Below are 17,007 nucleotides of genomic sequence, written 5' to 3'. Positions count from 1 at the left end.
TCCTGTTCAAACAATGTAAGTGCAAATATATATAATGTATATTGAGTTTACCATCCCTAATTAATCAACAACGTATATGAAAAACGACATATATTGAGGATCTTCTGTATTATATGTCCAAAAAAGCTGAACATACTAAGAGCTTTATCTGCCCTGTCTTGGGGAGCAAATCATACGACTTTGCTGCTTTTATATAGAGCACTGATTAGATCCCATTTGGATTATGGTGCTCCAATTTATGATTCTGCTCAAAGGAGTGTACTATGCTGGCTGCATCCTATACAACACAATGCGGATTGCACTTGGTGCATATAGGACATCTCCAACTTGTAGTCTATACATTGAAGCTCATGAGCCCCTTCTTTACCTCCGCAGAAAAACACTGCTATATATGTATGTAGCAGCTCAATTAGAGCAATGCAAAACCCTCTCACAAGGATCACCCTGTTTTTAACAAAATTAGGCATATGCAAATTGAAAATCGTCAGCAACTAGTGAATTTTTCTGGATTCCAGCACAGACCTAAAAGGGAATGAACTGGCTGATATATCTGCTAAAAATCCATCAACTTTAGACTTAACCTTTGCCCTTATTCCAGCCTCTGATTACAATATCAAAATTCAAGCAGTGTACCATACACAGTGGACAGAGCTATGGCATAACCAAATGAATCCTCCTCATTGTCTACACTGCTCAGAACATTTAACAGTAAAACATAATTTGATACACTGTCCACACTATCAACAACATCGAACTTCAGTATTCAATTCTCTGGCTAATATCTGAGAACCAGTGACATTACATGATATCATTAGAGAAGAGGCAAATATTAATGAACTTTGCTGTGTTTTGAAACAAATTGGAGCATATGATTGATTACAAATGTGTTTCTGAAGCGAAATGAAATTGAGCAGGATTCCTTCTTAATTATTTTCTGAATTGTTTTATTTTCTATGAGTAGGCACATTATAGCCACAGCAGCTTGTGCACTAATAAACACACACACACACACACACCGTACTTTTCATCGTTCTGTAACTCTTCCATGCTATCTTTTTCTGCTCTATTTGACTAGCCAGCTCTACAGTCCATTTCGCTATCCTCCTCCTGCAATATTTTCATATGCATTCATGACTTCTGTGATTTTTTTCTTTGAGGTCTTTGAGATTGTCACAGACATTCTCTCAGATATGCCAGAGAAGCTGTACTTGCTACCTGGGAGTCTAAAACGCTGATGGAACTGATATTCAGGTGACACTCAAGTCAAACGGACCCAATTTCGGCGAAGTCCAGATGGTCTGTGACAGCCCTGTGCTTGCACCTTCACGATGCTTCAGAAACCCTCTGCTTGCACCTTCACAACGGGTATAACGTCTATGCACAAGTATATGGTGGGTGACCACCCAGGTGTGAACCAACGTAAACAGGGGTCGAGGTGTGACGCCCACACCATATGGAGGAATGCCACCCCTCTGTGTTACCAGGCAGTACTAGGTGATAGATGACTCATGAGCCGGTGCAATACCACCACTTTACTTATTGGAAGCTTGAAGTAGTGGAACCCATGTTTAGTCTCTAGAGCTAAGTTCTGGTCAACCCTTTCCTATCTTTTCCATCATGCAGTATGATTGATGACTTTTGAAGTTATGATGAACATCGTGGCGAGATCCAATATTCCTTACATTTCGAGGGTACAGCTCTAAAACGGTGTTTGCAGGCCGGCTGCTCGTTAGTACACCGGACCAAACCTATTGGTAATTCTCTAGGAGGCTTCAGGATAAGCTAGTTTATAATCTTGCTACCTCTACAGCATGTCCCACTCACTTTTTCTTACTATTGAATACATCATGAAGTGTCAAACTAATAGAGTAAGCTTATCTGAGAAAAGGTCTAAACCTCCCAAGCACTTCCTAATTCATTTCACAAATGTACGTGGTCTCAATTCTAATCTCAACGATGTCCATTTCCACTTGCAGTCTGCCAAGCCCCATGTACTTTTTCTGATAGAATCTCAGTTATCGGTTGATTCAACTACTGCTCATCTCAGATGCCCAAATTATTCGCTGTATGATTCCTTTCACCTCAAAGGTGGTACTTGTGCATATGTCCGTTCTGATATTCCCTGTCAAAGACTTGGCAATTTGGAATCTCCTCTCTTTGATCTTCTCTGGCTTAAAATCTCTCTACCTCATTGTGCAAATTCATCTGTTGTCTCTACCGTTTTCCCAACTCCACTAATCATTTGGAACTCTTTGACTTCTTCTCTTTGCAGCTTGACTTTCTCCAGTCCAACTTTCCGAACAGTGAGGTAATTTTCCTTGGTGAATTTAATGTTCACAACTCCAGCTGGCTTCCGTTTTCTAGTCACACCAACCGAGCAGGTCGAGATGCTGAGGCTTTTGCAATTACTAATGACCTAGCACAGATTGTTCATTTATCTACAAGAATACCGGACAATCCTAATCATACAGCCAATACGCTTGATCTTTTTCTCACAAACAACCCTTCTAAGTACACGGTCGAAGTGAGAGGTCCTTTAGGCACTTCAGATCACAATTTGGTCATTGTCTCTTCTCCAATGGAACCTTTATCTCATGGCTGTTCCCAACCTCGTGTTGTTTGGCATTACAAGAATGCAAAATGGGATGACCTGCGAGACTTCTTTTCTTCTTTTCCTTGGTTGGATTACTGTTTCAAAACTTCTGATGTCAACTTTTGCTCACATCGTGTCAGTGAAATTATTCTTTCAGAAATGGAATCCTTTATCCCACACTCCACTTTAAAATCTCATCCTTTATCTAAACCTTGGTTTTCCAATAAATGTGCTAAGGCTGTCCAAGAGAAGAATGTTGCATATCGTAATTGGCTTGTTTCTAATTCTTCAGTTTCATTTTCTGCCTACACCAAAGCTCGCAACAATTGTAAAGCAGTTATTAATCAGTCCAAACTAGAGTTTGAACAGGCTAAGAGTAGAAAACTTGATTGTTGCCCTAATGGTTGCTGAGCATTCTGGTCTCTTGCTAAAGCTATTGGCCGCAACTTTTGCCCATCTCTGCTCCCACCTCTGTCCAAACCAGATGGTTCTGTTGTCACTTCAGCCAAGGATAAAGCTGACCTGCTAGCATCCCATTTTTCTTCCAGCTCATGTATTAATGATCTTGGTAAAACACCTCCCACCATTCCCAACACGCTCCATTCAATGCCTCCTGTGGTCTTCCGTCAAAAGGATATCAGAAGGATTTTGATGAATCTTGATGCTAAGAAAGCTCCAGGTCCTGATGGTATTTCTCCACTTGTTCTCAAAACCTGTGCTCCTGAACTTACTCCTATTGTTTGCCAGCTTCTTTCACTTTCTTATTCCAAAGGTGTTTTTCCTTCTGCTTGGAAATTTGCTCATATCTAGCCAGTTCCTAAAAAGGGTGACAAATCCCTCCCATCCAATTATCGTCACATTGCAATTTCTTCTACTCTTTCTAAAGTAATGGAGAAATCAATTAACCGCCAACTCTTAAACTACCTAGAAACCTTCCGTCTGATCAACGATCGCCAGTATAGATTCTGTCAGTGTCGATCCTCTGGTGATATTCTGGCTTATGTTACCCATTTATGGACTAATTCAATGGAAAGGTTCGGTGAAACACAAGTAGTTGCTCTTGACATCTCAAAGGCCTTTGATCATGTTTGGCATAAAGGTCTTCTAAACAAGCTTCCATCTTATGGTTTGCCAACTGTTTTTAGTAATTGGTTATCCAGTTTTCTCTCTGATCGGTCACTGAGGGTGATGGTAGATGGCTCTCTGTCTTCTCACTTCTCCCCAAGGTTCAGTTCTATGCCGGTGTCCCCCAAGGTTCAGTTCTTTCCCCCACTCTTTTCCTCTTGTATATCAATGATCTTCTTCCATTGACTGGAAATCCTATCCATAGTTTTGCCGATGATAGCACATTGCATTCAACTTTTCATTTTGAGAAACCTTGTCCTGCTCAATCAGCTTCGACTTCTCGAAAATCTGCTACCAATTCCTTAAATGCCGATCTTCAGGTAATTCTCCAGTGGAGCAAAGACAACTTAGTTGATTTCAACCCTTCTAAAACTCAGTCTTGTCTTATATTCTGCAAAAAAGGATTCTTCTGCTCCTATGCTTATCTTTGGTGACACTCCGATTTCTAGGAAAATGATATATCTCTTTTGGGGATTACCCTGACTTCTAATCTCTCTTGGCACAAGCACATTACAAATATTGCTTCCTCTGCATCTAAAAAACTTGGTTTTCTCTTTCGCTCTTGCTGTTACTTTTCTTCCAAACAGCTGCTCACTCTGTATAAATTGCAAATCCGCCCTGCCATAGAATATTGTTCCCACATCTGGGGTGGTGCCCCCAAAATCTTTCTCAGGCTTTTTGATTCCATTCAGAAGAGGGCAGTTAGGTTAATTAATGATTCATCTCTAACAGAGTTTCTCCACTCGCTTTCTCATAGATGCACTCTTTCTGCTGTATGCCTCTTCTACAGATACTTTCATGGGCACTATTCTTCTGAGTTGGCTTCTATAATTCACGCTCTCTCTTTCAAAACAGTCCGAACCCGTGCCACCACCAGCCAGCATCCATTTACTGTCCAACTTCAAACCCACAGAACCAACATTTCATCTTCCTCGTTTATTCATTCAACTGCTGTTTGGAACAACCTTCCTTCATACGTATTTCCTGAAAATTACAATCTACAGAAGTTCAAGTCTAATGTCAACAAATATCTTCTTTTGTCTTCTCAACCGCCAACCCAAGCACGGTACTAAGTACTATAGGTTCTAATACCTCTCGTGTTTGGGGTTCACATAAAAAAAAAAAATAAAATAAAATAAATTCAAATTGAGGAAAGATAATTGTAGAATAGATGTATGAAAATTTGCCTCTAGCCAGTGGCTGGTTGATAGTTGGTAGAAACTTCTATCTGTGCAGGTCAGCAGCATAAATAAGTTCGAGATAGAACTAGACAAACATTTGGAGTGAATGGATGGGAAATGGGAAGGGTTTTTTTTTTTGGCTGATGCTATATAAACTTGCTTTCTTGCATCATATGCCTCTACTAATGCTAATGGATCTGTTTAGTTTTGTTTTTTTGCATCCAGTTTTAGATTGATGCAAAATGCCCTTGCCTGAGCTATCACTTTGTCCTTGAGGGAGGTAGGTCTGATGAGGTGACTTTCACAATACTTTTTTTTTTGTTTTTTTTTTTTTTCTTTTTGCAGTTTGATTCAAACTGAGGTCCATCATTATAATCACTACACTAATCACACCCTTCTTTTTCACGAAAGATGTTTTACTCTTGGTTGATCTATCACTGTGTAGGAGTTCACTTAGAGCATTTTAGCTTCTAGTTATTCAAATAACAATCAAGATAAAGACTGAACTTGTTTTACAAACTAAGCAGTCTCCATCTAATTTATGATTGTTTCTTAAAATTAATAAATATTAGATTAATTCTTCAGGAGGGACATTTGTTTGAAAGGAGTACAGCTTTTTGTGCCTTTAGTAAAGAACTCTCTCATGTGTTCTACAGACATCTGTATTTGTTATTATTTTGAATAATCAAGACAAAAACATTAAAAGCGATATCCACTCAGACTCACGATTGGAGTTAGTTAATTTAAACTTTGCGTGGTTCAGATTATGCCAAATTTGAAATAAATATTTAAAAATTGTTATAATAATTATGAAATGGAAGTAAATAATAGTTTCTAAAATGCTATGCATATTTTTAAATGTTTTTAAAACATTTTATACACGTAATAAGTAAAAATATATGCACATGTACATGATTAAGTTTTGAACATTTAATGGTTTTTAAAACTGAAAATGAAAGAAAGTAATAGTTTCATCTTTATATTTTACTTATGTCTATAATTTTTTTTTTATATTTTTGAAAATAAAAGGTGTAGAAAAACAGCTTTTTTTAAATGTTTATTTTTAATTAAAAACATTAAACACAAACATACAATAAGTATTACCAACCATTAAGAAAAGATGACTCAAGATGAAATTAAGATTAAGAATAAGAAACATACAATAAGTATTACCAACCATTAAGAAAAGATGACTCAAGATGAAATTAGATTAAGAATAAATGAAATAAAGTTAACTCGGAGCAAAATTCAAAAAAACCCACAAACCTTTTCTAGAAATTAAAAAGAAAGTTTACACCTGTCAGGTGTAGTACCACCATTTTTGTAACAGTTAGGGGAGCCATGATTGCAGGGTTAAAGAGGAGGTGAAAAAAGCAATATTGAATGTTTTTAAGTGTTACCAAATTAATACATACAACAAGCCATCAGTAATAAGTGACACTTACTAATATTCTAAACCAGTTCATAATCCAAAAGTTTTGAAAGAAGACAAATTGATGAGCTCAGGAAAAACAGCTTGTGAATCGTAAATGTCAGGTAATCAATCCTAAACCGGCCAAGAAAGCTGATAATTCTAGGCAGCATGTTATGTTTTTTATACTCCTGCTTGACCACTAGTCAGAGGAGTTAGCAATGAAACGTGAAGAGCAATCATTAATTGTATTTAACAGTCATGTGAGCTTGAACCATGATCCACTCAAAGAGCATATGCCACATCTCTCTCACTCCTGACCCAACTCTCTGTGTCAGGCATATGTCCTAACTTGTGCAAAAGGTCTGTTTGTATTTCTCTCCTCTGGCTTGAATAAAGCAGTTTGCTTGTTTCTTTTAAACGTTATGCCAACATTTGAAAATCCAAATATTGATCTTCCACCTAACATATCAGGTTTTTGCTTTTTTTTTTTTTTTTTTTATGTACTTAGTACTTAGTGCCGTGCTTGAGTTGGAGGCTGAGAAGACAAAAGAAGATATTTGTTGGCATTGGACTTGAACTTCTGTAGACTGTAATTTTCAGGAAATATGTATGAAGGAAGGTTGTTCCAGAAAACGGCAGTTGAATGAATAAATGAGGAAGATGAAAAGTTGGTTCTGTGGGTTTCAAGTTGGACAGTAAATGGATGTTGGCTAGTGGCGGCACGGGTTTTGACTGTTTTGAAAGAGAGAGCGGGAATAATAGAAGCCAATTCAGAAGAACAGCACCCATGGAAGTATTTGTAGAACAGGCATGCAGTAGAAACAGCAGTATGTCTATGAGACAGCAAGTGGAGAGACTCTGTTAGAGATGAATCATTAATTAACCTAACTGCCCTCTTCTGAATGGAATCAAGAAGCCTGAGAGAGGTTTTGGGGGCACCATCCCAAAGGTGGGAACAATTTTCCATGGCAGGGCGGATTTGCGATTTATACAGAGTGAGCAGCTGTTTCGAAGAAAAGTAACGGAAAAGAGCGAAAGAGAAAACCAAGTTTTTTAGATGCAGAGGAAGCAATATTTCTAATGTGCTTGTGCCAAGAGAGATTAGAAGTCAGGGAAATCCCCAAAAGAGATATATCATTTTGCCTAGAAATCGGAGTGTCACTAAAGATAACCATAGGAGCAGAAGAATCCTTTTTTTGCAAGGTATAAGACAAGACTGAGTTTTAGAAGGATTGAAATCAACTAAGTTGGCTTTGCCCCACTGGAGAATTACCTGAAGATTGGCATTTAAGGAATTGGTAGCAGATTTTCGAAAAATTGAAGCTGATTGAGCAGGGCAAGGTTTCTCAAAATGCAAAGTAGAATGCAATGTGCTATCACCGGCAAAACTATGGATAGGATTTCCAGTCAATGGAAGAAGGTCATTAATATAAAGGAAAAGAGTAGGGGAAAGAACTGAACCTTCGGGGACACCGCCATTAGTGGAGAAGTTAGAAGACAGAGAGCCATCTACCATCACTCTCAGTGAGCGATCAGAGAGAAAACTGGATAACCAATTACTAAAAACAGTTGGCAAACCATAAGATGGAAGCGTGTGTAGAAGACCTTTATGCCAAACACGATCGAAAGCCTTTGAGATATCAAGAGCAACTACTTGTGTTTCACTGAACCTTTCCATTGAATTAGTCCATAAATGGGTAACGTAAGCCAGAACATCACCAGTGGATCAACACTGACGGAATCCATACTGGCGATCTTTGATCAGACGGAAGGTTTCTAGGTAGTTTAAGAGTTGGCGGTTAATTGATTTCTCCATTACTTTATAAAGAGTAGAAGTAATTGCAATGGAACGATAATTGGATGGGAGGGATTTTTCATCCTTTTTAGAAACTGGCTGGATATGAGCAAATTTCCAAGCAGAAGGAAAAACACCTTTGGAATAAGAAAGTGAAAAAAGGCGGCAAAGAATAGGAGTAAGTGCAGGAGCATGGGTTTTGAGAACAAGTGGAGAAATAACATCGGGACCTGGATCTTTCTTAGCATCAAGATTCGTCAAAATTCTTCTGACATCCTTTTGACGGAAGATCACAGGAGGCATTGAATGGAGCGTGTTGGGAATTGTGGGAGGTGTTTTACCAAGATCATTAATACATGAGTTGGAAGAAAAATGGGATGCTAGCAGGTCAGCTTTATCCTTGGCTGAAGTGACAACAGAACCATCTGGTTTGGACAGAGGTGGGAGCAGCGATGGGCAAAAGTTGCAACCAATAGCTTTGGCAAGGGACCAGAATGCTCGGCTACCATTAGGGCAAGAAGCAAGTTTTCTACTCTTAGCCTGTTCAAACTCTAGTTTGGACTGATTAATAACTGCTTTACAATTGTTGCGAGCTTTGGTATAACCTGAAAATGAAACTGAAGAATTAGAAACAAGCCAATTACGATATGCAACATTCTTCTCTTGGACAGCCTTAGCACATTTATTGGAAAAACCAAGGTTTAGATAAAGGACAAGATTTTAAAGTGGAGTGTGTGGGATAAAGGATTCCATTCCTGCAAGAATAATTTCATTGACACGATCTGAGCAAGCATTGGCATCAGAAGTTTTGAAACAGTAATCCGACCAAGGAAAAGAAGAAAAGAAATCTTGCAGGTCATCCCATTTTGCATTCTTGTAATGCCAAACAACACGAGGTTAGGAATAGCCATGAGATAAAGGCTCCATTGGAAAAGAGACAATCACCAAGTTGTGATCTGAAGTGCCTAAAGGACCTCTCACTTCGACCGTTTACTTAGACGGGTTGTTTGTGAGAAAAAGATCAAGCGTATTGGCTGTATGATTAGGATTGTCTGGTATTCTTGTAGGTAAATGAACAATCTGTGCAAGGTCATTAGTAATTGTAAAAGCCTCAGCATCTCGACTAGCTGGGTCAGTGTGACTAGAAAATGCAAGCCAGCTGTTGTTGTGAACATTAAAATCACCAAGGAAAATTACCTCACTGTTAAGAAAGTTGGACTGGAGAAAGTCAAGTTGCAAAGAGAGGAAGTCAAAAAGCTGCAAGTGATTAGTGGAGTTGGGAGAACGGTAGAGACAACAGATGAATTTTACACAATGAGGTAGAGAGATTTTAAGCCAGAGAAGATCAAAGAGAGTAGATTCCAAATTGCCAAGTCTCTGACAGGGAATATCAGAACGCACATATGCACAAGTACCACCTTTGAGGCGAAAGGAATCATACAGCGAATAATTTGGGCATCTGAGATGAGCAGTAGTTGAATCAACCAATAACTGAGATTCTGTCAGAAAAAGTACATGGGGTTTGGCAGACTGTAAGTGGAAATGGACATTGTTAAGATTAGAATTGAGACCACGTATATTTGTGAAATGAATTAGGAAGTGCTTGGATATGGCGTACACATGGTAAGAATTCCAGATCCTTGATATAACGTGGCCTCGACATTGCTCCCCACATACACACTACTCGGACTCCATCCAGTCACTATCTGGCAGAGTAGAGGTAGCAAGATTATACACTAGCTGATCCAGAAGCCTCCTAGAGAATTACCAATAGGTTCGGTCCAGTGTACTAACTAGCGGCCGGCCTGCGAACACAGTTTTAGAGCTGTACCCTCGAAATGTAAGGAATTTTGGATCTCGCCACGATGTTCATCAATCATACTGCATGATGGAAGAGATAGGGAAGGGTTGACTGGAACTTAGCTCTAGAGATTAAACATGGGTTCCACCACTTCAAGCCTCCAATAAGCAAAGTGGTGGTATTGCACCGGTTGGTGAGAGTCATCTACCACCTAGTACTGCCTGGTAACATAGAGGGGCGGCATTCCTCCATGTGGTGTGGGCACCACACCTTGACTCCTGCGTACGTTGGTTCACACCTGAGTGGTCACCCACCATGTACTTGTGCATGGAGGTTATACCCAGGATTACTAAAAGTCCCACCATCGTGAAGGTGCAAGCAGAGGATTTGGCTGTCACAGACTTTGCCGAAATTGGGTCCACTTGACTTGAGTGTCACCCGAATATCAATTCCATGAGCGTTTTAGGCTCCCAGGTAGCAAGTGCAGCTTGACTGGCATATCTGAGAGAATGTCTGTGACAACCTCAAGGACCAAATGTTTAACTACCACATGTTTAACTGCCAACATGTGCCTACATTCTCTTTTTTTTTTTTTTTCACTTTAGTGGCCTGCATCGGTTGAAATCCTCATGAATATGTACCATTGTCGTTACTCCTAGATATGTTAAAGAATGTTGTATGTAAATTTATTTTACCCACAGTTTTCAAAACTTCCATTTCCATTTTGGACATTGATTAGCATAGCAGGCTAAACCAAAATAGCAATTCTGATTTAATCATAGGCTGTCTGCTGCTGCTGCTGCTGCCAAGGTCATAGAGAGTGTGAAACAAGAAACGAAAATGGTGTCCATTTGTTTGGTAAGGAAGTACAGATAGGTTATTATTCATCTTAGTTATGTTCCTACAACCATGATGAGTATTGGAAACAGGGAAGCTGATCAACATTTGTGTGTATTGATATGCATGTAATGAGTATTGCACAAAAGATATGTTATAAAAGGAAAAAAAGTGAGGAAGAAGTTGGGCATCTAATTGTTATTCTTTTAGATTACATTTATTACTTATTTATTGAAGTATAAAAATATTACTAAATAGAAGAACAATTAACTGCCAAACTTCTTGCTCACTCTGTGTAATTCTTGCCCTCTCTGCCAGATAATTTGTGTTCTTGAGTCACCAACCTTAGTATAAACTTCATGTAATGTAAACTCTAAATAAGGAAGAGTTGATCAGTTTATTTCTAAGAAGTTAGGTACTGCGTTCTCAATTTTCTTAAAAAAAGAAATGATTTTTGGTTGTTTTATTTGCTTTTTCTTTCTCATTATAAAGTTCTTTGTGACTATCTGTGAATATCTATAGTAGGAAGAAAAACAATGGGCAGATCAAGGTCACTTCACTTCTTAACACTATGGAAAAAAAAGGCCTGGTGAGTGAGCTTGAGCCACCTGTTTTTTTTTTTTTTTTTTTTTTTTCTCTTCCTGCTGTAGCATTAAAAGCTTCAACTCACACTTTCACCAAATTCTTGCTTTACACACATATGTAAACTTAATTAGAAAATTTATTAATTTCATTAATAATAATAAGTGTATTAAAAATCTGAGATATTTTTACTAGTTTTTAAGTTATTCTCGAAAATATTTGAATAATTGAAGATAACATAAAGATTATATTCCAAATGAAATTTATAAGAAATTTTCAATAAATACATATATCAAATTGATTTCATAGCAGTATGATCTGATGCTAGTTATCACGGATCATGGTGTGCACATGATAGACAAGTGACAATAAATTAATGAAGTGATGAACAATGAGGTGATGAAGGATGATGACTTCCTGTATTGTCTAGCTATTTGTATCTATGCGATGCACAAGTTCCCATTGAAAAACAGTGTTCTTATAAATTCTGAGGTAGCTCAAATTTCATCAGTTGGCAGTGTAATATTTTCAGATTTTAAATTTTATGTGGTCAATTTTCTAGTACTTAGTATCATTAAAGATAAAGAAATGGATGACACATTGAATGACTATGTATTTCTTGAAGCAATCAAAATCAGTTCGGGAACAAAAAAAAATGTCATATGAGCTTTATCTGATGAATATTGGGGTTGCTGGACTTGAGCAACTCCATGTTTGGCAAAAAAAAAAAAAAAAAAAAACCCTCATGAATAACAGCAAATGCAGCAGATCTCATTATTGTGGAGAAGTTCCATATTAGTTATACTTGTCTATGTTTTTTCTTCAAACTGAATCACAAAGGCTCCCAGAACTTTGGTGTAGAACTTTTTATTGTTTTTCTCTTTTGAGCATATTTGTGGTGAACAATATCCTTACAGTCAGGAAATTATAGTAACATGACCATCGGTTTTTCTGGTTGGGTTTGGGGAAGGGGATGGAAGAGTCTTCCATTGGGATCTGGGATGACTACTATTTGGTTTTGGAATCATAAACCCATGTTTCATCCCCAGATGATACATTTCAAATGTCTCATCATTATTTGCACATTCAAACATCAGAAATAAATTGCTGGTAGTGTTGACATTGTTCCACTGTTAACTGTTCCAAGAAATTTGCAGAAATGCACCTAATTTTCAAAATTTTCATTGAAATGGAGAGACATGATATGATTGGGATAAAGGTTTTGTTAGTTTTTTAAGCAATTTCACAACATTAATCTTCAGTCATTTCATTTTATTGACAGATTTTGCATTTATGACACTATTTCATCATTCGTTGAAGTTGAAAGACGTCTGGATTACAGATTACTTTTAAAAAAAAAACTCCCTACCTTTGAAACAATAGTGCCAGTTAAACACATGTATAATCCATTTCAGAGTTCCCATATGCTATTTTAAGAAGGTCAACTGCTTCACTTGTAGTTTTCCAATTTTAAAACAAAATTTAACACGCATTGTTCAGGACACTCAACATTTTGAAATACAATGAGACGTAACAACGTTTTCATTATTAGCTGATAAATGAGACATGTCTGAACACACTATGCTTTGTAGCAGTGCATTCAGTCGTCTTGACCTCAAACAACATGCACAGTCTGTATACTTTTTTTGAACAGACCTCATCATAAGTTAATTCTGTATTCTGTGGGTAGTTGAGACTGACAGCTTGGAGAATTTCAAATGTCAGCTGGATTACTACCTACACAAGGAGTAAAACATACAGAGAGGGATTTTTTTTTTTTAACTTGGCTGGTGCCATATAAACTTGCTTAATTTTGCTGGTACTAATTGTAGGAGTTGAATTTTATATATTTTGTAGTGTAGCAACTGAATAGTGTTTATATTTCATTATCAAATGATGGTATACTTGAATGGTATGTAGTTAGCATTATAAAAGTTTGTGGCTGAAAAAAATTGTATTTGCAGCTGAAAAAAATTAGTTATGGAATAGTGGCATGCATAAACCGTATTACATTAATATGGTTTATGCATGCCACTAATTTCAGTTTTTGCACTGTTAATATTTCACAACATTATTTACATACAGAAAATGTGCTTTTCATTTCTGCAGGTTATTATATTTTTAATAACCAATTCGACCAAACTAGTTAGAAATAGCTAGATGAAATCACCATTGAGATAGCTGTCATCCCCTAGTGGCCATGGAAACTAGTTCCTTCCTGGTTCCAATGGCCACTCCATCCATGTTATCATATTAAATAAATAGACTTGAATCTATTACAAATACAATAGCCATAAACATATTTTAAAAGAGTTCATATTTTTTATTTTACCATAGGGAGAACGTATCTCATACAGCATTCAGATGTGGTATTTATACCTTTGTGGATTGCAGCATGATACTATGGAACTTCCTTATGAGTTAGCTAGAGAAATTTACACTAAAGTTTTTTGCGAGTCACTTTGTCATCTCACTACTCATTATTCACATGCAGTCCCAAGTGAAGCAAGAATTATTCAGTTGCATTCAGATATTGTGGCAATATTACTTTGTGTTACTGAACTGTTGCCATATTCATGTCTTTCATTAAATCAATTACTTGGAAAATTTGATACATTATATGAAGAACAAACAGTAAGTTCTTTTTTCTTCTTTCTGTATATTTAAAGTTCTATGCAGTTTATATGAAATTTCTTACCCTTCTGTGCAGAATATAAATCACAAGCATATTTTAGAATTAATGGAGAAATTATAAAATTAGTTAAGCTTTTGCCTGTAATCTTCTAATTTCAAAAGGGAGCTAATTCAGTGCCTCCTTGTTCATTGGAAACATAATAGGATATTATCTATTTGTAGACCATGTAGGGGACTTTTATGGAGTTACTTAGTGTTAATGAGTGTCACAATAGCATTATTATGCTGACACTACAAAAAGAAATTTACCATATGATATTGGTGTAATTTTTCCATATGTTGAACATTTGCTTAAAATCTGCTCAAAATTTAAGTGTCTTACTCCCTTTGATATGCAAACAAGGCTCAAAACAAAGCTTGGGGATATTCCGCCGATATCCTACCACTGTAAATCTAATAGCTTTTAAATAGGCATGAACCACAGCACTACATTTGCCGTCAGAGTCAAAAGGAATCATGGATTCATTTTACATCATCTGTTACCCAGTCAACCAGCAACAAGGTGGTCTGGGATAAAATCCAGAAAATGAAGGGAAAATAAACACCTCACCCATCATCGATCCTACAATATAATTGATACACTATTGCAGAGCCATCTGGAATAGCCAATGCTCTTGGAGAAAACATTTGCAAACATATCTGGGATATTTTCCTATTCCCCTGAGTTCCTGGTCCTGAAACATAAAAGAGAAAAACAGACACTAAATTTCATGCCAAAGGGCCTTTGTCCCTACACCGTGTCTTTCACTCTTCAGGAACTAAAAAGAGCTCTCTACCTTTCTAAGGCAAGTGCTGTTGGACCAGATGGCATCCATTATGAAATGCTTAAGCACCTTTCACCAACATCTATTGAGCACCTGCTCCTTCTATATAACAGAATCTGTGTTGAAGAGTAGTTTCCGGATGGCAATTGTTCTTGCCTTTGCAAAGCCAGGAAAGGATCCTAAAATCCCTACTAATTATTGTCCTATTGCTCTGACTAGCTGTCTGTGCAAAATCCTGGAGAGAATGGTTAATTTTCACTTAATATGGTATTTAGAATCAAACGACCTTCTCTCCAGAATCCAGTGCAGAGAAGATCATTTAGAATCAAACAACCTTCTCTCCAGCATCCAGTGTGGCTTCGAAGGAACCGGTCCACTTTAGACCATCTCATTAGACTGGAAACATCTATCCGGGATGTTTTCCTAAAACGAGAACATTTTTGTGTCTTTGCCATGTATGAAGAGGGAGATTCCCTCTCGGTGTGAGAGGGAATCTCCGTTTTTATTAAAAAAAAATTATTTTGGCCAATCGGTCTTTCCAAGTTCGTGTAGGATCCTCGCTTTCTTGCCCCTTCTGCCAAGAGGAAGGAGTACCACAAGGATCATTTATAAGTGTCTTGCTTTTCACCATCAAAGTAAATTCCATCACAGAACAGCTTCCTCCAGCAGTAAACAGCGTCTTCTATGTTCATGATTAGCATATTTTGTCAGTCGTGCAACACGAGGGTTATTGAAAGACAACTGCAACAAGCCATTAATCGCCTAAATTACTTGGCACTTGCTAACGGATTCAGGTTCTCGCAGCAGAAGACCATTTGCATACATTTTTGTTTTAAGCAGAATCTTCACCCTGAACCTGAATTAAGGCTTGGAGAAAATGCTATTCCAGTAGCAGACACAAAATTCTTGGGACTCGTATTTGGCAAGAAGTTGGCCTTTCTGGAACATATCCATCATATACATTGTACAAAGTGCACAAGAGGCCTTAATATTCTCCACTCTCTGTCCACTACTTCTTGGGGTGGGGATCGGTACACTTTAATACGCATCTAACATGCACTTAGCATTAGCATTAGTAAAGGCCCATGATGCAAGAAGCAAGCTTATATAGCATCAGCCAAAAAAAAAAAAACAACCCTTCTCATTTCACCCATCCACTCGCTCCAAATGTTTGTCAAGTTCTCTCTCCCTTGAATCTATTTAAGCTATCAACTTCTATAATGGCATATTGGATGGAGTAGTAACATGTTCTGAAGATTAAAACACATCAACATAATAAAGGTTACAGCACACAAAATAGAAGGAATGCTGGTTCCTCGTTTTGCCAGCCGTTTGTTATTTCTTAATTCTCAAGATAAAAAACATTGTAAGCTGGTCACATGATAGCTATGCCGCCATGCTGTTGCTTTCACATGAATCTTGGCAACAAGCAATCAGAGAAAATATGGGTTCCCTTTTCTACACACATTAATGCATTGGATGGGGTAAGCTGGTCACGTGACATCTGTGCTGCCATGCTGCTTCTTTTTCTCAGATCCCAGTGACAAACAATTAGAATGAAAAAGCAGCAGCATGGCAGCATAGATGTCATGTGACCAGCTTACCCCATCCAATGCACTAATGCATGTAGAAAAGGATCTTGGATCTTGGCAACAAGCAGTCAGAGAAAATATGGGTACCCTTTTCTACGCACGTCAGTGGATTGGATGGGGTAAGCTGGTGGCATGGCATCTATGCCACCATGCTCCTGCGTTTCTCAGATCCTGGTGACAAGAAATCAGCGAGAATACAGGTACGCTTTCTACACACACTAACGCTTCGAACAGACAAGGTAAACTAGTCTCGTGGCATTTATGCCGCCATGCCATTGCTTTCACTTGGATCTCTGACAAGCTATCAGAGAAAATACAGGCACCCTTTTCTACACACACTAACGCATCGGATTGTTAGCTGGTCATGTGATCTTTTCTCTCAATTTCATCTCATTTCCAAAAATAGGACGTAGACTTCTTGTGCTCCTGCAAATGGATGTTTACTTAGAAATTTTATTGTATTTTTGATTAATTAACATATTAATTTGTGCTTTACAAACAGATTAAATAGACTTAGTGGTGTTCATTAGCATATATTTTTTTAAAATTTAGCTAGTGATTTTGTATGTTATGACTCTCTGCTCATACCACTATTGTATTGGCATTTTGGTGCGAACATCGTAGCACAC

At 37.7% G+C, this 17,007-nt stretch overlaps 1 protein-coding gene across 1 annotated transcript in view; it reads left to right on the top strand.

Moving 5' to 3' along the window:
- The window catches only part of LOC150089302 (uncharacterized), a 600,028-nt gene that overhangs the window by 218,593 nt on the left and 364,428 nt on the right, over positions 1 to 17,007 (top strand). The window contains exon 7 of the mRNA XM_090389942.1: positions 13,666 to 13,962. Within this exon, the coding sequence (XP_090246068.1) occupies positions 13,666 to 13,962 (297 nt within the window). The remainder of the gene's footprint in view (positions 1 to 13,665; positions 13,963 to 17,007) is intronic.

This window comes from Mastigoproctus giganteus, chromosome 2 (genome assembly GCF_048544385.1).
Source record: "Mastigoproctus giganteus isolate SK-2022 chromosome 2, ASM4854438v1, whole genome shotgun sequence".
Taxonomy (NCBI): domain Eukaryota; kingdom Metazoa; phylum Arthropoda; class Arachnida; order Uropygi; family Thelyphonidae; genus Mastigoproctus; species Mastigoproctus giganteus.
Note: the sequence above shows the minus strand (reverse complement) of the source record. Positions and strands in the feature narration are given on the sequence as shown.